The following is a 22877-nucleotide window of genomic DNA, read 5'->3' on the forward strand; positions in this document are numbered from 1 at the left end:
TTCGCTTTCCTCAAGTGTGGGTGGGGCCTTGAACTTGCTTCTAACCAAGTTAACAGAATGTGGCAAAGGTGATGGAATGTCACTTCTGTTACTGCATTACATGAGAATGCAACTTCTATCTTGCTAGCAGACTCAGTTTATTGCTTTCTCCACTTGCAGTCTGATGAAGCATGTGGCCGCATTAGACAGACTCACATGGCAAGGAATGAGGCATCCTCCAGCCAACAATCAACTAGGAACTGCAGACTGCTATCCACTAAGACTTTAGGAACCAAATTCTATCATCTGAGCTTGGAAGATCATTCCCCAGTGAAGCCTTAGAAGAGACCCGAGCTCTGATCAACTACTTGATGGAAACCTACGACAGATGATGAAGCAAGGGACCCAGCTAGGCTATCCCCAAATTCCTGACCCTAGAAACTGTGGGAACTGTGAGATAGTGGATGGATGTTATTATAAGTTGTTATATTTGTGTTATTTTTTTTCCTGTGGCAGTAAAAACCAGTAGACTCCCCCTCTCCCCGACAGAACCACTTAACATAAAACATAGGTTGTTTGGGAAAAGCTTCTCTAATCTCTATACCTGATTAACATTCATAGCCAAATTGAGGCAGTTTCTCAAATATTTGGAGAAATAAACCAGATATTCCACTCCCACTTAGAAAAACCGTTAAAGAGTTGTTCTATCAACAAGCAAGACAAGATACTTAGTTGTAGGTTCGCTGAAAAGCATTTTCTAATATAAAACTCAAATAAAAATGGATGACGGACTAAGGGTTTGGTGAACTCAGTGCTTTGTACTTTGTCATACATTTTTCCTTTTCTATATTGAGAGTGTATTACTTTATATATAATTACCTTATTTTCAAATATGGCTTTAACAGTTACTAAAACTAAAACATTTAGAAAAATGCTCACCGTTCTCAAGCACCGTGTAAGTATTTGGTATTATTGTATTGATTATTATAGTACTATTGGCAAATATGCCTGGTATATTGTGTTATGTTCTGACTGAGGCATAAAGGAGTATATTTTTAAAAGTGTTACTGAGATATCAACAATTTCCCCAGGCATGCCATACAGAACACACAAAACTCAGATGAAGAGACAGAATTCAGCATGGAGTCTAACTCCCTACACACTAACAGGTTCAGGCAGAATGTGTTCTAGAAATCTGCCTTTCATGTAATTAACAGAATCACCATGAAGCAGAGGGTTTTATACAGAGCTTTCCTACATACTCATGTAGAAGAAAAACAACCAACTACCCAACTACTAACCAAAAGAAAAAAAAAGTCAAAGCAAACCCTGCCATCCAAAAATGCACATCTAGCAGCCTACAAATGCCTAGTAGCACACCAGACAGAGGAAAACACTGAAATAAAAATAAAAATGTAGTCCAATAGGTTGTGGTTCCTGGGGCCTGATTTGATGGCTTCGGCCAACACTTAACCACAGCTCAAGGAGATTTAGTTAAACAACTTAATTCTTCTCTCATTCATAAAGTATGTGCCTGGCTCTGACTCTCCAATTGCAATAACGAGGGATTATCTAGGAAAATACTCCTTTGTGCTCACTGCCTGTGGCTCACATGGCAAGAAAAAGCATTTGGCCATAAATATTACAACATCCTACAAGTCACAACGGGGATGTGCTGAGTAACAAGCCTTTATGTGAGCACAGCCCTCTATGGTTTACAAAAGACATTTCACATCGGTCCTCTGCAAAAAGTTGCTACGTGTCTTTCACAGCTGAGCGTCAGAGAGCCCAGAGAGATCACGTCTCTGGTTATCCATCACGGCACAGCACATCAGACTAACCAATCCTGGAAAGCTGGACTCCTGATTCCAAGTTCAGGGTCATTTCCTTTTTTTTTTTTTTTTTTTTTTTTTTTTTTTTTTTTTTTTTTTTTTTTTTTTTTAGTTTTTTAATGATTATTTTTGAGAGAAAGAGAGAGAGAGAGGGTGAGCAGGGGAGGGGCAGAGAGAGAGAGAGATACACAGAATCTGAAGCAGGCTCCAGTCTCTGAGCTGTCAGAGCAAAGCCCAATGCAGGGCTTGAACCCACAAGCAATGACATCGTGACCTGAGCTGAAGTCAGATGCTCAACCGACTGAGCCACTCAGGCGCCCCAAAATGTTTATTTTATTTATTTTGAGAGAGAGACAGAGCGTGAGCAGGGCAGGGGCAGAGAGAGATGGGTGTAGAATTCCAAGCAGGCTCCAGGCCTTGAGCTGTCAGCACAGAGCCTGATGCCAAGGCTCAAACCCATGAACCGTGAGATCATGAGCTGAGCTGCAGTCGGACGCTTAATCAACAGAGCAAAGCAGACACCCTTAGCTCAGTGTTATTTCTACTATACTGACTGGGAATATTATGGAGCAAGACCTTTGGAGACTGGTATTGAAAGGAGAATGGATAAGTGACAGATGGTTCTAGTGAGATGATAGGCCTGTCCCACGGACTGGCGTCACTCTGGGATATAGCCCTGGCTGGAATGTAGCCTTGGGTCACTCCTGCAGTGCTGAAGACCCGTCCGATATGAGTACTATCAAATACTGTTAGGTAACCAGAGGAGATGATGATGGATTTGTGGAAGATGAGAAGAGCTGAAATGTATTCTACTCTGTGAAGCATGCTTCCTTTCTCGCCCCCTGACATCTTTCAGCCAGACTAAGATATGCAAATGTTTTTTTGGTTGGGAACTTTGCCTCTGTCTTCCTCTGTTCTTAATTTAGAAACTATTTCGATCTCTAGCGATTACACAGAAGGCTTTCCAGTGGTTTTCCAGAAAACATCCTAAGATGCGGTAGCCCATTCAACTAAGCAAACTCTAGGATAGAACTTGGTAGCCCAGCCAATAATGGTCTCTCTCCATCCTGTACAGTCTCCCACTCTACTCTTCATACCAGCCTTCCTAGTTAGGTGCTGGACGTCACAGTCCCTGGTAGCAAGAAAAAAAAATGCTTTGAAGTTTGGCAACTGTCCTGGAGGTTCCCAAACATCCACAGCAAAGTGCTGGCTTATTGGCATGTACTTCCTGGGTGAGTTCTCAGCCTAAAATGCAATGTGAACTCTGGCTGATCATGAAATTCTCTGGCATTCGTAAAACAGCTTGGACTTTGTGGCTGCAAACTGAGGTCTAGGTCAGATTAGATGAGCATATTATATCCTGTTTACTGCCTCAAACTGACTTGGAAGCTAAGAAAGGAAAGGGCTGGGAAATGTGAGAGCTGGCGAGAGCAAGAAATGTTCAAATCAGCTAGAGGAATGTGCTGACACACTCTTGTTGGGGAAAGGAGAACTGTACTTCTCAACGCACGTTTTGAAAGACTTCTTATCTTGCACGTATTTAATCAATAAAGGATAACACGTTGGATGTCTAAACACTTCTATGTTCCATCTCTAGGTGAGGAAGAGAAAATAGGGTTTGGATTCAAATGCCTGGGTTTGAATGCCTGCTCAACCCATTAAGAGCTGTCAAAACATCGGGTGAGTCACCGTAACTCAGTGAGCCTCAGTTTTCTTGCCTGTGAAATGGGGACACTTGTCTCACATCGAATGCTTCCAATATTCAAATGAATTGTGTGTAAAATTGTTTGAAAAATTCTAAAATACATAGCTATCATAATAATTGTTAAGGATCACTACTGAATACCACTGTGGCCAATAACTTACTATTATAACAGTGTGTAGCTGTATTTATAAACTACTTTTGACAACACTCTATATATGTTTCCACTAATTTTGAACCGATATAAACAGGCGTATGATGTTCTGCTCTCTCCGTCTCTGTGCCTTTGTTCCACTTGTTTTATCCAGTAGAAAGGCTCTTTCCACACCTCTGTCAGTTCACTAGATTCTACTTATCACTCAGAGCCCTGCTCAGATATATGTGCCTCAAACATCTTAGGTTAACTCATGAAATATCCATGTGACCTGTCTCTTCAAGTTCCTCTGATGCAGTCTATTCTGGACTGTCAAGCACTCACTCCCTGCATGACAAAAGGAAGCCCTGTGAACACTCCAAGCCTCAGGCACTTAACTGAGGATCACAATGATCATTCAGTCCCTGCCCAGTTCACAGGATTCCTGTGGGAAACACATGAGGGAATGACCTTGGAAGCACTTTTATTGAAAACCAAAGGCAATGATACACAGACCTGAGACATTTTTGTTTTTAAGTCTTGCTTTCAGAATTTTATAAACATTCTAGTTTAATCCTGTTCTTTGCTTCCTAGAGAGAGTGGGCTCTTCCTTAATTTAAGTAAGAACCAGACAAGTCCCATCTCCTCCTTTCCCCACTGCTGTAAGGAAAAGCACACAGATAGATACTTACCCTCTCTTAAGTCTCGATCTATCTTGGGTGATGATTTTTTCCCCATTGACAATCCATGAACTTCTGCCCCCTCCACATTCACTCCTGAAGGGACTCTGCCATCAAAAACAGTTGAAATTGAACTTCCCACTGCATAAGGACACTCAAGGACAAAAGGCACCTTACTCAGGTAGTCTATGACTCTATGCTGTATATTTTTGTTTTATATTGTATATTTTGTCCATCTATCTTTCAGGATCAAATTAACCGCCACTGCCTCCATGAAGACCTCTATTCCCTCAAAGAATGTGCTCTATTTCACTTCTCTAAATCTTCTTAGCACCGTTTTTTTTACAGTTAATTATATCCATAACTTTACCCCCTTGAGATTAGACATTAAGTCTCAACAGAGCAGAAAAAAAATGATCGTGTGCATCTTTAGAATGCTCAGAGTGTTGTATTTTTGTCTCGAGCAGAGTGCATCACTGAACAACGACTGACTAGAAATTAATGAAGACCTAGTGCAGTGGTTCTCTACTGTTCCAAGAAAGAAGACACAAGTTTCAAACTTGATAAACATCCAGATTATATGGATTGAATAAACCCAAATACACACATACACTCTTGGATATCTTCTAATAATTTTAGGCCACCCAGAGGTTGAGGCCTTGAAGACTAGTGAAAGACCACAACATCTGGAATAGGAAGATCTTGATCGGCCAGTGCCTTGTGGTGACACTCGGAGAGAGTCCTTTGCCTTGTCAGAACCTCAGGTTCTGAACTTGAAAATGAATGGGCTAGACCATGTCCTCTCAAACATGTAAATCCAACATACTATGATGCCTTGAACTGCTCATAATATGTACATTGATTTTCCACTTCTATCATTTAAAAAAAATGAGGTTCTTTCATTTCTGATTAGATTAGTAACACCTAATATTTTAGTTTGCCATGAAAACTTTCTGAACTCCTTGGTTTCAAATGCAGCAAGGCAATTCAGCATTAACAAGATAAAAATTAAGCTCTATCCTACTATAATAAATTAAAAACAGCATCGAATTTTCTCTGATTGAGAATCACAGAATATTTAGCCTTCAGAGGTCACCTGCTCCAGCCCCTTAAACTGGAGGAAAAACATGAGACCAGGAAGGAAGATAAATCACTCAAGGTCTCACAGAAGTATGGGAAGAGCTAGGACCAGAACGCTGAACAAGTAATTCCCATTGTGGAATCTTTTAATTAGATATTTTTGCCTATTTCATTGAGCCAAGGTCCTTACAATGGGTATGACTCTAAGTATTTCTCCTCATTAAAAATAAATGGATTGAGTTCTGAATGAAGAACTCACCGATTCTCATCCTGTCGCCCTCCATATCCGATCCAATAATTCTGTTTTGAATTAAAAACAAACAAACAAACAAACACCACATCAGTAGCTTTGTCACTAAAACATAACTTACAAAATAAAATATATACTTAAAATCCTCCAAATACCTAAAACATTAGGAAACTTGCCTACTGTATAAAGATGTAATATATAAACAGATTAATAAAAAAAACTAAAGTTGATGCTATTTTGGCAAAGACAATGTGTTTCACAAATGGATTTTTCAAAATAGCATGGAATTAGTCGAAGCATTTATATTTCTTGTCCAAGAAATGATTTGGAATTTGGTGTCAGGAAGACAATTACAAGATCGTTTAGTCCAACTCACTTATGTTTTGTGAACAAAACAAACATACAAAAATGTCCAGCTTGATTAATAATCTGTGCAGGATCATAAAGAGACTTTTTCTGAATTCTCTTGGGAGAATGCAGTTTTAAGAAAATAACAGGGGCATCTGGGTGGCTAAGTTGGTTAAGTGTCTGACTTTGGCTCAGGTAACGATCTCATGGTTCGAGGGTTCAAGCCCCGTGTCAGGCTCCATGCTGACAGCTCAGAGATTAGAGCCTGCTTCGGATTCTATGTCTCTCTCTCTCTCTCTGGCTCTCCCCCACTCATGCTCTGTTTCTCTCTGTCTCAATAATAAATATGAAAAAATTAAAAAAAAAAAAGAAAATCCATAGTAGGGCTATCAGCATATTAAAAATGTTTATTTTTTATAATAACTTTTAATATGCTGGTTATCAGCATATTAAAAATGTTTATTAAAGGGATGCCTGAGTGGCTCGGTTGGTTAAGTGTCAGGTTCCTGAAGTCGGCTCAGGTCACGGTCTCACAGTTTGTGAGATCGAGCCCCACGTTGGGCTGTGCACTGACAGCATGCAGAGCCTGCTTGAGATTCTCTCTTCCTCTCTCTCCTCCTCTATCTCTGCCCCTCCCCCACTTGCTCTCACTCTCTTACTCTCTCTCAAAATAAGAAAAAAAGAGGAATGTTTTTTGCATATTTTAAATTATCCTAATTTTTAAAATGTGCCAATAAAACATAACTAAGAAAGAAATGAAAAGATATGTCACAATAGGATATATTACGAACAGTGCCTTTTTATAAATATATGATAATGTGCATTACATAAAAAACTTATATGTAGTTAACCAATGGATAAAAAACAGGTATGCCCAGATAATTTCAAATCAGAGGAAAAATAATTAATAATAATATGTGAAAAATTTATTTTTGCTGGTCATCAAAGGAATATAAGTTAAAACAACAATGATATACCATTTTGTACATAAGAAATATAAATGATTTTAAAATGTTATTTCCCATTACTGAAATGTTTGTAGTAAACTAGTACTTAAAAAAATTGAGAGATAGAAATTAAAAGAGAGAACACGAGTCGGAGAGAGGGGCAGAGGGGAGGGAGAGAGAGAGAGAGAGAGAGAGAGAGAGAGAGAATCTTAAACAGGCAACAAGCTCAGTATGGAGCCCAATGTAGATATCTACCCCATGACCCTGGGATCATGACCTGAGCCAAAATCAAGAGTCACTGCTCAACTGACTGAACCACCCAGGTACCACAGTAAACTGGTACCTTTATGCATTGCTGTGGAGGTATCAGAAAACTCTCTTAGAAAAGCAATTTCAACAACTTTAAAACTTCTCATATCCCTTGACAATAGAATAATCCCACCCCTGGGAATTTATTCATAGTTCAATATAGAGAAAAATGCTTCATGCATTAAATACAGTAGAAAAAAAACCAGAAACAAACCAAATGTTCAGACTCAAGAAAATAATTACTTATTCCACATCACTTCTACATATGCAGCTAAAAATCATCTTAAAGGCTATAAAAATGTAGAAATTGCTTAAGAAACCCTAAATAAAGATCAGAACAGACATCTCTCTGTACCTTAGTGCTAGATCTGCAAAAGATGTGTCTGTACATGCAGAATGACCAGAAGTCAACATGGACAAGTGGGAAAAGTCAGCACAATGAAGAGTACAATGGAGAGTGTTTTTGTTCTTTATGGAGTCTTTTTAATGGTTCAAATATGTAAGAGAAATACAAAATGTTGCATCCAGAATTTAAGACATAAAACCATCCTGAGGCAAATGTATCAGGTACAAAACACTTCTCCCCAGATATATTTGCTTTTGACTTTGGATCTCAGTGCCGCGGAGATCTATTAAAGCCTTTTAACATTTACCACACATATTGAAAAAACATCTCCCCCACCTCCCCGGATTTTGTTAATGTAAGGCAGGAGATTAGAATCTTCAGTAATTGAAGCTGGGAAATAAAAACATAATTAAGAAGTCCATTGAATGGTTCTTTAAAGAAAACATTTCCTCTTTTCCTCTTTGCTCTTACCGGCTCCGTGTATGAAAATCCTAGACCCTCTGCAGCTGATTTTATTAGTTCAGATTCCAGTTTATGACGCTTCACGAACATTGCCAAATCCTAGAGGAAAAAATGAAAAGGAAGGAAAAGTTTATATCTAAATAACAGTTAAGAAATATGATAAATGTCCAAGTGGAAATATTTTTCATTAGGCAGTGACAAATGAGCTAAAAAAATTCACAGCTGCAGAAATAAAAAGTCTCCATCTCAACAGATTTTCACAAGCCATCACATATGAGTAAAATATGCTCCTGGCATTCATAATCAAGTACAAAAGAAAGGAATTCTACAACAGTTACTAAACTGCTAGATATCTTTAAGAGCAGTGCTACATTTTTGCCAGTTCTGCCCAGTGCATCTAGCAGAATACAGTTTCCTCACAGGACATTGGTCTCACCTCTCTGGCCTCAATGGATGCTGGGTCAATGTTGTCATCTAGTAGGCTCTCATAGTAATCCACATTGTCTAGGACATCCTCATCATCCGGGTGGAGGAGAAGATAGGCCTTGGCACACTCCAAGGCTTTCACATATTCACCGACTGAAATGCCAAAGAACTGCAGCATTAGAGTGAGCCTATGTCCATCTAGAGGATTTTTTTTAATGCTTTTTATTTATTTCTGAGAGAGAGAGAGAGAGACAGAGCGTGAGCAGGGGAGGGTCAGAGAGAGAGGGAGGCACAGAATTTGAAACAGTGTCCAGGCTCTGGGCTAGCCGTCAGCACAGAACCCGACGCGAGGCCCGAACCCACGAACCGTGAGATCATGACCTGAGCCCACGTAGGAAGCTTAACCGACTGAGCCACTTAGGCGCCCCTAGAGGATTTTTAAGAAACACTTCAAACTGTCTGTTAGAGGTCACCATTAAACGTGAATAAGAGGAAAGACAAGGTAAAGCTGAAGTGCATACACTAAAATAGTCACCCATAAAAACAGATTTCTTGAATATACAGAACAAACTGATGGTTGTCTGAGGGGAGGTGAGTAGGGGGATGGGAAAAATAAATAAAGGGGATTAAGAGGTGCAAACTTCCAGGTATAAAATACATAAATCACCGAGTTGAAAAGTACAGCACAGGAAACAGAGTCAATAAGATTGTAATAATGTTATTTGGTGACAGATGGGGACCACACTTATCATGATGAGCCCTGAGTAATGTACAGAATTGTTGAATCATTATGTTGTACGCCTGAAACTAATGTAACATGATGTGCTAATTATACTTTAAAAAAACTAGCCACAGACAAAAGGAAAGATATGATTTCAGGTCTTTAAAATGTACTATCTTTGGTCTGCTTTGGTCTGCATCTATTATTAAAAGTTTCCACCTGAAAATGTTTGCTATAACTTATATCATTTAACAGAGATAAGCAGAGCAGATTTTTGGGAGTTAATTCTGTTTTTTGTACTGAGTTTGACAACATGATATCTAAAACCAATTTTAGCAATCATAATTCTATGAATTTCTTTTAAACATAAGGAAAATTGCTCAGTTTTTTTTTCTCAATTAGATACACAGAAATCAAAACTAATTTGAGATTTAAAAAATTCACCTAATGGTTTAGGGAATATGTAAAATTTCCACAATATACTCTGTGGATGAGCAATGAAAAATGTACTCCATATGGAAGAAAATGTGGCCACATCTATCAAAATTTTAAATGAATAAACCATTCAACATAGCATTATACTTCTAGAAATTTATCCTATATATATTTATGTATGAATGTGAAATAACCTACATAAAATGTTATTCATTTGATCCTTGATGGAAATAGAAAACTGTTGCAAACAACACAATGTCCATCAATAAGGAGACACAGAAAATAAATTATAGGACAATGACACACGACTATCAAGAAATATGAGTGAGGAAGATTTCCATGTGCTGATACAATTAGGTCAAGCCATATAATATTGCCAAAATTTGACCATTTCTGACCTAAGCAAATGGCAATTTCATAGGACCAACTTACTAAAAAAGTCTGGTATATTTTATTGTTTTTTTATGTTTTTTTTAATTCTGAGAGAGAGAGAGAGTTGTTGTTTTTTAATTCTATTTTTAGGTAATCTCTACACCAATGTAGAGGGCTCAAGCCTACAACCCCAAGATCAAGAGTCACGTGCTCCACTGACTGAGATGGCTAGGTACTGCTGATATATATTATTCAGTGAAGGAAACAATGTAGAGAACAATATAATTAACATGCTACCTTCTATTCATAAGCAGGGAAAGTAAGTTGGTGTGTGTGTGTGTGTGTGTGTGTGTGTGTGTGTGTGTATTTCGAAGAGATAAATCAGAAACTGCGTTGTAGGGCACCAACTTGGGTTTCAGGAAAAAGGAAGAGAGGGAGGCTTTTATATTAATCTTTGGACCTGTGGGTCCAAATATATGACTTTTTTTTTAAGTTTATTTATTTACTTTGAGAGAAGCACAAACAGGGAAGGGTCAGAGAGAATCCCCAGCAGTCTCCATACTGTCAGGGCAGAACCCAACACAGGGACCAATCTCAAGAACCATGAGATCTGACCTGCATGGAAATCAAGAGTCAGATGCCTAACTGACTGAGCCACCCAGGCGCTCCAATATAGGACCTTTCAAAATTAAGTTGAAAAATTCTATTTAAAAATCATGTAAAATGTCAGCCTAGTATAATTTTCAGGACATTATCACAGCATTTGCCCACTTGTGGTTTCACCTGCTCTCTGTGGCCTGAGCTGCAGTGGTGTGAGGTGAGAGAAAAAACACATTAATCCCCACTGCCTCAATGGTAAACTGAGAAATGCAGAGGAAAACACAATGTCTGTAATGATGAGCAACACCCCTCCCTCACAGGTCTTCGGGATGAGCCATGTTTTACCTCGATAGTAGGCAAACTGTAGGTAGTCAAAATGCAGAGGAAGAAAGTTCTCAATCGGAGAAAGGCGGCCAGGGCGGGTGGCAAGCTCCCTCACGCATTCGTGCTGGCAAACCAGCACCTGCATGTAGTGATCTGGAAGACAAGAGTGAGAGGTGGGTCCCTCCCGTCTGCTGGAGTGTCCAGACTTCAAGATCAGAGCCACAATTGTCCAGGGCATGCCTCACCTCACCACACTCCTAGAGTGATCTCATTATTATCTTTACTTTATGAGCAGACACCGTTTTCACAAAGGAAGCAAGTGACTTGCCAAGGCCTCCTGATCAGTGTTCACTAGAGTAATTAATAGTAGATTCCAAATCTTCTGAACCCTGGTCTTTTCTCAGTGCTGCACTCTCCCCTTCTGTGTATCCCTTTCCTTCATCTCTGGAGAGTGACGCAGGCCATCTCACCCCACCCATGCCCAGCTGAATCCTCCCTATTTAATAAGTCCAGGGCCTCTCCTTGGATACTGGGTGGCCTGAACTGTTCTGGGTCAAGATCGGATGTTCAGATGCTGGTTATGCTAAGGACTAGTTGAAGGAAAGGAGCTGCCATGCCTGTGGGGAGTTCATGGAGAGAAGTGAAGTAAGGATGCGTTTTCTCCTTATTAACATTTTCAAGAACTTTTCCTAAAGGGGAAATAGAAACTATATTTCACATCTATTGATCAGGAACCTATTCTATTCACTTACAAAACGGTCCATCACCTGAACACTGGAAATCCTAATACTGTGGGAACTGATAAAAAAACGATAAGAAGGAAAGCTAAAGAATTTGGATATACACTCTGACTCTCTCTGTTCCCCTTTCTTTGTTCCCATCCTTCTCACTTACAAATAGGTGAGGATCCTCCAGTGTAGAGATTGTCACACTCCCTCGAGCTTTGGGCTCTATCTCATCCAAGCATAAGCTGAGGAAACACAAGGGGCTAATGTCCCAGAGGAGCAAACACTTCCTACATTTTGCCCCACCTATGATTTTTGCAGTGAAGGTGGAGATAGTCTTTTGCAGAAAAAGGAGAGTTTATTCATGCTTGTGCAAAGCAGGTTCTCATAAGAATGATGATAAAACCTTCTGATATCATGACTTTACATTTTATTACCACAAATGTCTCCTTTCAAAAGTTCTCTGTTGGGCAGAGTTTAGCTTGTATCTTGATGATGTGAAGAGGGACCCCAGAAAAAGGGCATGGGTGCTTCCTGGTGTGTAGGAAAATGCATCAGTTTTTGCACAGTCTGGCTAACTCACCCCAGCATAGCACAACAAACAGAATCCCTACAGTCCATTGGTTCTTAACTACAGTTGGAGGCTGAGAGGGGAAGAATGAGTTCTCTCTATTTCTTTTGCATCTCATAAATAAAGCAGCTATATAAAAATCCAATAAATAGCTGTTTCATTTCATAGGAAAACAACATACAACTTCAACTAGTTTGTTTCTAGTTGCCTGGCCACTGGCATTCCTCTTACCTTCTAATACACACTCCTCCTAATTCCAAATGACAAGCAGAAGGAAGAGGTGGAAAACACACCCAAGAAGAACCCCAAATCTGAATGGAGGTATTTTTCAACGTAAGTTATAAATAGCAACTAAATGAGAGTGACACAAGGATGTTCTTTAGGGCTTCAACAGCACAGTAACAAATAACTGCATTCAAAACCCATTTGTATTTTCCTCCAATTTTTCAAGTTCTTCTAACTCTAAAATTCAAATATGCTGACTTCCTAAATACATTCTGTATTTTAAGAGCCTCTTTCACTCTTAATTTAGAACAGTTTTGAACCAGACAAGAATTTACACAGAGCTATGATATCACATCTTATTTTTTATTATTATTTTTAGAAAGTTTCTAACTTACTTTCTTTCTTCCTTCCTTCCTTCCTTCCTTCCTTCCTTCCTTCCTTCCTTCCTTTCTTTCTTTCTTTCTTTTTCTTTCTGAGCGACAGAGACAGAGCATGGGGGGGCGGTGCAGAGAGAGGGAGACACAGAATTTGAAGGAGGCTCCAGGCTCTGAGCTGTCAGCACAGAGCCTGGCATGGGCTCAAACTCACAAACTGTGAGATAATGACCTGAGCCGAAGTCAGACGCTTAACTAACTGAGCCACCCAGGCACCCTGATATCACATTTTATTAGTTGTATTTTTTTCTCCTTTCTAGATCAAATGTTATTGTACAATTATTATGTTTTAATAAGTTTGAGATCCAAGTCACTTGTGTGGGAACACTTTTTAAAATTTTCTTCTCATAATAAACTGGATATGGGTCAAGTTCCCAAGACGACTTACCATATTTCTTTAATATACAATATTTGATTGAGCTTTAGAAACGATGCCTTTTTAAGTCTCTTGTCTTTTTTGGAAGTGGGAATAATATTGGTGGTCACTGTAGTATTAAGAGCCTATGTTAGGAGAGCTCTATTCTTTTCCAGTAACCAACATATTATGATAACTTCGAGCAAATCACTAAATGTTATTCTGTAAGAATCAGTTAGTCCACTTTCCTAAATCAGATGTAGGGTGTTTACTAGAGCCCTTTAGTAACCATTGATGGAGGCAGGTGTAAAGGAGATTGCGGGATATGGAGACAGGGTACATATCCTTACACTATTACAAGGAAACTATAATAAAGGAAAAGGATTCCCAAATAAAAGAATAAGTGTCAAGAAATACTCAACAATTAAAATGTGAAACACATATGAAACTGACATTCAAATGAGCAGTGCTCACAAAAATGTAGGCAAATGACTCTGCCAGAGGCCTAGCAAAACAAAATCATACAGGGAAAAATCTTCAATAAATCAGATATTTCTATTGATTATAGGTAAATTCAGTTGGTTTTAGGTAACTGAGTATGTGGCAAATAGGTCATCCAACAAATTGATTTTCAGTCTACTTCTTAATTTAATAAAAGATGTTTTCTAATTGTCTCTCTCAAAGACCTTAATAATTTATGACCTACGTTTTCAAAACACATAGTATTATACCTTTTTAATCAATGTGAATGATGGAGAGGTCATTTTCTTCTTTCTTCCCTTTGCTTCCCTTTCCTTCCTTCCTTCCTTCCTTCCTTCCTTCCTTCCTTCCTTCCTTCCTTCCTTCCTTCCTTCCTTCCTTCCTTCTTTCCTTCCTTCCTTCCCTTCCTTCTTTTTTCCTTCCACTCATTCATTTAACAAATATTTACTAAGCACATACTATTTGTCAGTCAGCATACCTAGGTCCTGAGGTCTAAGTACTTAGCAATATAGAACATTAGGCAAATAATAGAGGAAAACAAGTTTCAAAGTCTGTGAGTGAAAATGAACACAGTAGCCAAACAAAAAACAGAAAAAGAGAGAAGATGAAAATAAACACAAGTGCACAACCATGGATGTCCTTATTGAAGGTTTGGGATTTTATTTCAAGTGCAATGGCAGTCTTTGGCAGGGGGGTTCTGTGAATGTACTTTCATTTTTTCAGAAGACTGTTCTGTCTGCCTACAGAGTAAAACCTCATCAGGACATGAGGACTAGCAAGGACTATCATAGTGGCTTTGTTAAAACATACTGTTGATTTGAACCAGTGACAAAAGAGGTAGAGAGAACTAGGGAATCTTACACGCTATTAGGAGGTAGCACCTATCTTATGGTACCAATCAGAGAATAGCAATTAAGGGAAATGTTGGATTGGAAGGTAACAATTGGGATTTGGTTCAAACTCCTTAGGTGAGTGGTGCTTTTCATGGAGACAAAAAACACTGGCACTTGGGGAGAGCTGACTCACATCCGTAATTTGCCTTTCTACAGGTATTGGTGAAGTGGAGCACTGTTTTTTATATATTTATAACTTGGAACACAGTAGGCACTTGACAGATATTTGTTAGCCATGTGCTACTGAATAAGTTATCCTTTGTCCATTTTTCAATTATGTAGACCTAAAAATATGCACTCTAGAGTGAGATAAGCCTAGGTTGGATTCCAGCTTCACCATTTTTTGTTGTTAATGTTTATTTACTTCTTAATTTATTTATTTTGAGAGAGAGAGAGAGAGAGAGCGTGAATGAACAAGTGAGGGAAAGGAAGAGAGAAAAGGAGAGAGAGAGGGAGAGAGAGGGAAAATCCCAAGTAGGTTCCATATTGTCAGTGTGGAGCCTGACTTGGGGCTTGATCTTAATGAACTGTGACATCATGACCTGAGCCAAAATCAAGAGTCAGATGCTTAGCCTACTGAGCCACCCAGCTACTCCAGATTTCCAGCTTCACCTTAATCACATTGCTCTGAGGTATAAATTCCTCATTTAAAAAATGGAGAAAATGGTGAAAAACAATACCATACACCTATAAGAAGTTGTTTAGAGGATTAAAAGATACATAAATATGTAAAATGCTTTCTACATTGTAACTGCTATATAAATATTGCTTATTATTATAACTATCAATAAATCAGAAATAAATTACCACTACTAATAATAATATATAGGTTAGACTTAAATATTATGGATATTAACTGTTTGCATCTAAATATTTTGTAACTTTTTCCACTTTGTCATTTGTAATTCAGCTTGATTTGTTCTATCTCTTGTATTATAAATCTTGTGTAAAGTCTATCTTTTTCTTTATTATTTCTTGTTTTCTGTCATTCTAAGAAGTGGTTTTCTTCTTCCATTATACAAATATTCTCTTGCATTTTCTTCTAATAGTTTTATTTCATAGTTACATTGTTAACATAGAATTTATTTTTGTGTTTTTGCATACATATGCTTCCCATCATAAATGGTTAACCAGCCAATCTCCCCAATTAATGTATAATTCATATTATCTACTATTTTAAATGTCCCTTTGTAATATATTAAATTTTCATATATAATAAAATGCTCTTTTAAATAACTGAAGAAAACTAAACAAAATTATTCACTATTACATAGTTTATAATAATGAACACCTTCAACTTCCTTAATATTCATCAGTAAGCAGACCAGTCAATTATGCTTTCCACATATATTGGAACATTGAACAACCATTAAATACAATAAGGTAGATCTACATGTACTTACATGAGAAGAAGTCCACACTACACTGTTAAGCATAAAATAAAACAGAAACAAAAATATGCTGAAAATCAATACTCATAGTATTGTCTTATTTTTATAAAAAAATGAATTAATGATTATCAATAAACACATAAACATTTATATATGCATCTGAAAAGGTTTGGGAGCACAGTCACCAACATTTAAACTAGGTAGATTTATTTATTGGCAGTGGGATGGGTTAAATATCTTTTTAATTTTTTTCATCACATACTTCTGTATTGTTAGAATAGTTTACAGATTGCATGTAGTAGTACTTCTATAGTCAGGAAATAAATAAAGGGAAAAATAAGCTTTACCTGCAATGGCTTCATAGAGACCAGCTTTGTACCCTAAGTACTCGTACTCTTCAAATCTCTGTGGCCCCTCACACAGGGCTCTGCATTCCATATCTTCATTGAAATAGTCTCTTAACGCTTGTTCGAAGTACTTGATAGCTAGCTCAAAGTCATCAGCCTCATAATGTTTAACTCCTGCACTGTAACTCTCCTGCAAAGAAGCAGAAAAATATTGGGGCACTTGAAGAGCAGGATTCAGGCAGGTTCAGGATCACCTGGACAGAGGGCACTGTGCTCCTGTGCTGTGGAAGAGCAATGAGGCTTGCACTGGGAGATAAAAGGTGGTCTCAAGTAATTGTAAACGAGATGGGAGTTACCCAGCAAGCTGAGTGCTGTGACACCAGTAAATTTCACATTCTTCCTGAGCTCCTGCAAGAAAATGTTTTCTAACCCTACCTGCATAGCTATCTGCATATAGCTATGGCCATGCACCAAAGGCCGGGGAGATTGATGTGGGTGGCTGTGACACATCCATGTTCCAGGCCTGGCCCAAGTTTAATAATAATAATAATAATAATAATAATAATAATAATAACAACAACAACGTTCTGCAAACCTTCCCTTATCCTGTTCTTCAGTCATCTTGGAAATCACTGGTGAGAATGGTGACATCGCCAATTGAAAAAAAAAGAAAGAAAAAGAAAAAAAGAAAGCCCCAACTTATTGCGGTTTCAAGTAAGCTTTCATTTAAGTGAATAATTATGTAGCTTTAAAATGATCAGAAGTTGAAAAGTACAGGTATGATAGAAAAACACCTGGACTAGGAGCTGGGAAACCACAGTGTGACCTGAGCAGTTCACACTACTTCAACTCCTATCTGTAAAATTAAAGGGTTCGGGGCACTGACATTCAAAGAGGGAGACAGAGGTTTATATTGCTTTCTACTTTTCATCATATATTACTTATTTTCTAAGAGTATTTTCATTTTCTCTCAATTTTTTCAACCCTGATAATGACACTATGCCATCTGCAAACTCTGAAAGTACAAAACTATCACTATATTGGAAATTGAGAATCAACCTGAGACCCTCATGCACAGGTATCTGCTTTGAGTCAAATGAAACTTGGGAGCACCTGGTGAGGGCAATGGTCTGCGGTGCTTACCAGATGTGGTTTGGCTTCTCGATCTACCAACGGGAGGACTTCAACACCGGCCATTGTTCTATAATTCTCAATGTTCTGCTGCATTTCCATGTGCTCAGGGTTAGCCATGAAAAATGTGTGGGCTGCTTCCACTGCCTTGTCCAGCTGGTTAAGCTACAGAGAAAGAAAAAAAAAAAAAAGAGGACCAAATGAAGGCAAACATTTCTAACCCAGCTCAGTACTAGCCCAAGAGCCAAGAGCTAAAGTGACGGGGCAGGTTCCAGCTCACATTCACTATATACAACCCCCATACTGAAAAGTGGGACGGTAATAGACAGGGCTCCTAAAATGACATGTGGATATCTGGGCTTTGGTGAAAATGGGTACACATACTCTACTCCAAGGTCATTCTTTTCCCGCTCTTTTCTGAGCCATCTGCATTTTCAGGGAAATTGAATCTTTATGCTTCTGATTGTTTCATGATTGATCCAAACAGAAAGCTGCTGGGTTACCTGGGTGGCTCAGTCGGTTGAGTGTCCGACTTTGGCTCAGGTCATGATCTCATGGTTTTTGAGCCCCACGTAGGGCTCCATGCTGACAGCTCAAAGCCTGGAGTCTGCTTTGGACTGTGTCTCCCTCTCTCTCTGCCCCTCCCCCGCTCACACGCTGTCTCTGTCTCAAAAATAAAATCATCAAAAAACAAAATAGAAAGCTGCCAACGCTGTGCCACCTCTAATTCATATTTTTGACATTTTTATCTTGTACTTTTCTTTTCTTTCTGTTCCTTTTGCCTTTAATCCTGACAATACATAGGAGTATAAAGAAACCTATCCCTTTCCAGAGGATGGGAAGGAGTATACCTTTCACTCCACCAAATTTGTTATCTGGCTTTAGAATGTGAAGAATACAAAACTAAGAGGGGTAGATTATTCCAATGCGTAAGATGTGTTGAATACAGCACATAGAACACTCTACCACACTCCTTTTTGTATGAAATATTTGATTCCAGACTTATAACTTTGATTCTCTTTAATACAAAAGGAAGAATTTTTAATAACCACTCCACAGACACCACAAAATCGTCTCCTAAACCACACAATACACTGTTCTCCATGAAATGCAATGGTGCATTTTTTTAACAAAGTAGAATTAAATTTACCCAATTTGCGATATTTTGCCCTATGCTTTAGACACAGAGAATGTATAGAGACACATCTATTTGCCCCATATCAGAGAAGTGAATATTCATATTAGCAGTCTTTTTCATGGTAAAATTCAAATAATGTTGGATCGATTTTGGAGTATGAAGACAGGAAAACACATTGTTATTAAAAAGTAAACAAAAAATCATGGAAAAACATACAAGATTCAACTGAATCTGCTTTTGATGGTCTTGCCACTCAAGTATTAGTAAAAAATAGAAAGAAGCACTGAGTTTCCAAGTCCCCAGTTTCTGCCATCTTGTAATGGATTAATAATCTTAGCCTTAACCACAGAAAACATAAACTGCCCTATTTTAAGACCTGAGATCCTTAACTGCATCTAATAATAGTAATACCTCTTTCCTTCTTGAATTTGCGTACTCTTAGCTTCTGGTCTTCCTTCCAATAAATCTGGTCTCCTCTGCTTTCCCTGCCCCTTTTACCTTTGTCCTCAATTCTGTGCTCACAGAACGATTTAGGTTGTCACTAATTTGGGATGTGGTTTCTTTCTTAATTTACATATTCTCAACTTCTCACACACCAACACAGATAAATATGAATTGTATAGACATCTACACAGTAATGAGGACATCTACACATGATGAGGAAGAACAATAGGTCTAAACTGGGTGTGGCTACACATATTGATCAAGTAAACCTTGAAAAATCATTTTGAACATTTGTGCCTCAGTTCTCCTTTAAGAAAAAAATGTGCTCACAAAAAACCCATACCATCATCTACTGCATAGCATTTTGGAAGGATTTAATTGTGTAATGTATATAAATGTGCTTCACAAATCACAAAAATCCTTAAAAAAACAATCACAGAGAGGGAGGCAAATCATAATAGACTCTTAAATATGGAGAATAAAGGTTGCTGAAGGGGAGGTGAGTGGGGGGATGGGCTAGATGGGTGATGGGCATTAAGGAGGGTACTTGTTGGGATGAGCACTAGGTGTCATATGTAAGTGATGAATCACTGGGTTCTACTCCTGAAACCAATACTGTATGAAACCACACTGTATGTTAACTAACTTGAATTTAAGTAAATAAATTTAAAAAAAAAACACAGAATACAATTTATAAATGATCTGTTTCAAAGATGTAAATATGTTGTCAACAATGATGGTATAATCTGTAACTCCCATGGACTCATAATTTATGAGAATATAGTAAGGTCTTTGTGGTTGGTGGAAACTGTCTTTAGTCAAGAGCCAAACTATAAATTATGAACAAAAAGGATTAGCACTGACATACTCTGGTTCTATATAGCACAAGCCATTCAAGTTGCTAGAACATAAATAAAATATTTATTATTATTTTTTACTTTCCTACCTTCATCTTTTGCTCAGGCTATTCCACTGATCTAGAGAGCCTTTGTCCCTTGATCTTTCCTTCTTGAAATCTAACACACCCCATGAAGCCAAGCCTGAATCTTGCCTTCTCTAAGAGATCCTTTCTCAACAATCCAGCTACAGTTAAGCACAATATCATCTTATCCCTATTCCTCTACTTATTCCTCTACTAGCACTTATCAGACTCTTTTGTGCATTGCCTACCTGAGTATATTCGTTTTTTTCTGGTAGAGCTCTTTGAGAATAGGGGCCATATGACTTCTTCTTGTTTGTTTGTTTGTTTGTTTGTTTACATATAGAGGATATCTATGAAACGTCAAAAAAAAAGAGGAAGAACTTCTAACAAGTCTATCTTTTATACACAAATCAAAAGGTATATTATATGTGAGTGTGCTTCCTAAGCTATACTGTACTTATAAATGTATAACATTTCTGAAGTCATAATTCACACTGAGAGCTTCAATACTGATTATCAACAATGAATATGATTCAATAGCTCTTGAAAACTGTCAGCTGATGTTGACAAATTGGTTCCTTTTCTTAAATTTTACCACATTGTTGTTACTTGTTTTTCTTTCATATTTGATGCTTTCCCCACTTATAATTCAGTATTGATCATAATACCATCTTCTCCAATACAAATATTAAGAAGATTTCATGACTTAAGGTCAAACTATGAAACTTCTTCATGAACTGGCCATGGCTTTTAAATCACTGTGAACCAGATCAGGAAACTGGAATTGGGGGCCAAAGCCTAGAAAACAAGCCATTATTTTAACTGTAAGCTTGATATCTTTGCACTCAATTTTAGAAATTAGATATACACATCTGAAGTGGTAGGAAAAGTCCAAGCAAACATGTGGGTGCTGCATATAATGCTGTATTTTTGGATGGAGATTATTATAAAGCCTTGTAAGTACTAGGTTTCAGCTAAGAAATGATCTACCCACTACTTCATTGAAGCAAACAAAAAGCAAACCGCCCTTAAAGCCTGCACACTGGACTTCCTTTAAGATAAAAATAAAATAAGCCACAGGAGATGGTAACTCTATACATTAGGGGGAAAAAAAAACCCTGCAAAATAAAGAACAACTGAGGAAAGGGGAGTGATCTGACAACGAGATGGTATCAAACTTTTCAGGGAGCCGACTGCCCCACTGAGATATGAGAAATTCTGGCCAGAAATGCATTCAAGGCACACTGGGTCATTTCAGCTCAGGCTGTGAAGAACTGAGGCGAGCATTTTCTCCTGCCAGCCCAGAAGCATGACTGTACACGGCAGTCATGCTGCACAGAAAAAGAAATGAATGCTGATTAAATCAACACCCTGCTGACATTCAGAAGTTACTCTGTACACTGATGCCTGAATGAAACTCTTTTGACTCACTATGGTTTTCCATAGCTAGTAATAAGTACACATTGACTATTTAGAAGCCTTTAGTAGCTATCCATTGACCACAAAAGAGATTCCAGAAACTATGTACTATGACATTCAACATCTCCAGGATGTGGCCCCCACTAACTTCCTAATATAACTTCCTCATCTCTGCCGTACGCAAACTTTTCCCACAAAAAGTTCCAGAGGAAATTCTAGATGTTTCATAATTTACCCTCTTTCTATTCAAGAAAATACTCAAACGCCAAATGCTCCAGTCATGGCCAAATTCTTCATTTCACTCATTCGCTTATTCAGCAAATACTTGTTTTGTACTGAATTGGTGCTAGACACTGTGACAGTTGATGAGAATACCTGCATGGTCAAAACAGACAAAGACTCTGCTTTCTAGGTACTTAGAGCCTCCTCCAAGGGAACAAGGCTAAAGTAAGTCATTAGTGAAATTAATTTCATATTGTGCTGAATGCTATAAAGAAATAAATGAAGGATACTGTAAGAGCTGGCTGGGGCTGGGATGGAAGCAGGACTCTATTAGATAAATTAGTCAAAGAAGGTCACTCAGCAATGGTATTTTTCAGCTGAGCTCTACATGTTGAGAAGCCAGTCATGAGCAGAACAGGAGGAAGAACATTCCAGGCCAAAGGAAGTGAATTGAAAGGGCCCTTTCCTGGCAAAAGAAGGTCAAGTGGAAAAAGTCTTGATATGTTTTTAAAGCAGAGGAGAGACTAAGGAGAGATATTTGAAGAGCTGGAGAAGGACACATCATGGGAGAGTTTATTCGAAGTGCAGTAGGAAACCATTAAAGAATTTTAAACAGTATCTGATGCGTATTTCTACATGACAGTTCAGGTTGTTGGGTGAAGAACAGATCTTCAGTAGCGAGTAAGAGAACATGCCAGTAATTCAGGCGAGAGATCATGCTTTCACTTTCAAAATAAAAACAGGACAAGCATGGGTCAGTACCCTGTCTTCCCCCTTGCGTTCCTTTCTCTCCTTCATTTTGCCTATTCTTGCTATAGAATAGGCCAAAAAAATGATGTTTTTCAATTCAGACACATAGAACAAAGCAAGCAGTTCTAAAATTTCCAAACACAGTTTAGGGGTCATATGCAAGTTCCCTGTCTTCTGAATTAAGAGATATATGAACCTTAAATAGTTTGAATATGAAACTTAGGACAGCTTATAAGACATATGCAAGAAAGGAAATTCTAAAGCACATTCAAAACACGTAAAGAATCTATACTTCTGAGATAGAATATTTAGAATCACTTCCTATCCTGTGAAGCCTTTGTATGCAACCAGGATCAACCAGCAAGCCCATGCTAAGTAATTTCCACTCTTCTACTCAAACATCCACATTTTCAATAAAGGAGGGAACTCTCTCTCACTCTGCTTTTGCCACCCTAACTTTGGGAATTCATCCAACATCATGCAT

At 38.2% G+C, this 22877-nt stretch overlaps 1 protein-coding gene across 1 annotated transcript in view; it reads right to left on the minus strand.

Moving 5' to 3' along the window:
• Nucleotides 1-22877, minus strand: part of P3H2 (prolyl 3-hydroxylase 2) — a 155723-nt gene that overhangs the window by 17593 nt on the left and 115253 nt on the right. Inside the window, exons 2-8 of the mRNA XM_039234232.1 lie at nucleotides 17511-17663; nucleotides 16368-16557; nucleotides 10968-11099; nucleotides 8505-8647; nucleotides 8078-8167; nucleotides 5666-5706; nucleotides 4339-4433 (exon numbers count right to left, since the gene is read on the minus strand). Coding sequence (XP_039090163.1) covers nucleotides 4339-4433; nucleotides 5666-5706; nucleotides 8078-8167; nucleotides 8505-8647; nucleotides 10968-11099; nucleotides 16368-16557; nucleotides 17511-17663 — 844 coding nt within the window. The remainder of the gene's footprint in view (nucleotides 1-4338; nucleotides 4434-5665; nucleotides 5707-8077; nucleotides 8168-8504; nucleotides 8648-10967; nucleotides 11100-16367; nucleotides 16558-17510; nucleotides 17664-22877) is intronic.

Source organism: Hyaena hyaena, unplaced genomic scaffold, assembly GCF_003009895.1.
Source record: "Hyaena hyaena isolate Hyena2069 unplaced genomic scaffold, ASM300989v1 scaffold_84, whole genome shotgun sequence".
Lineage (NCBI taxonomy): Eukaryota > Metazoa > Chordata > Mammalia > Carnivora > Hyaenidae > Hyaena > Hyaena hyaena.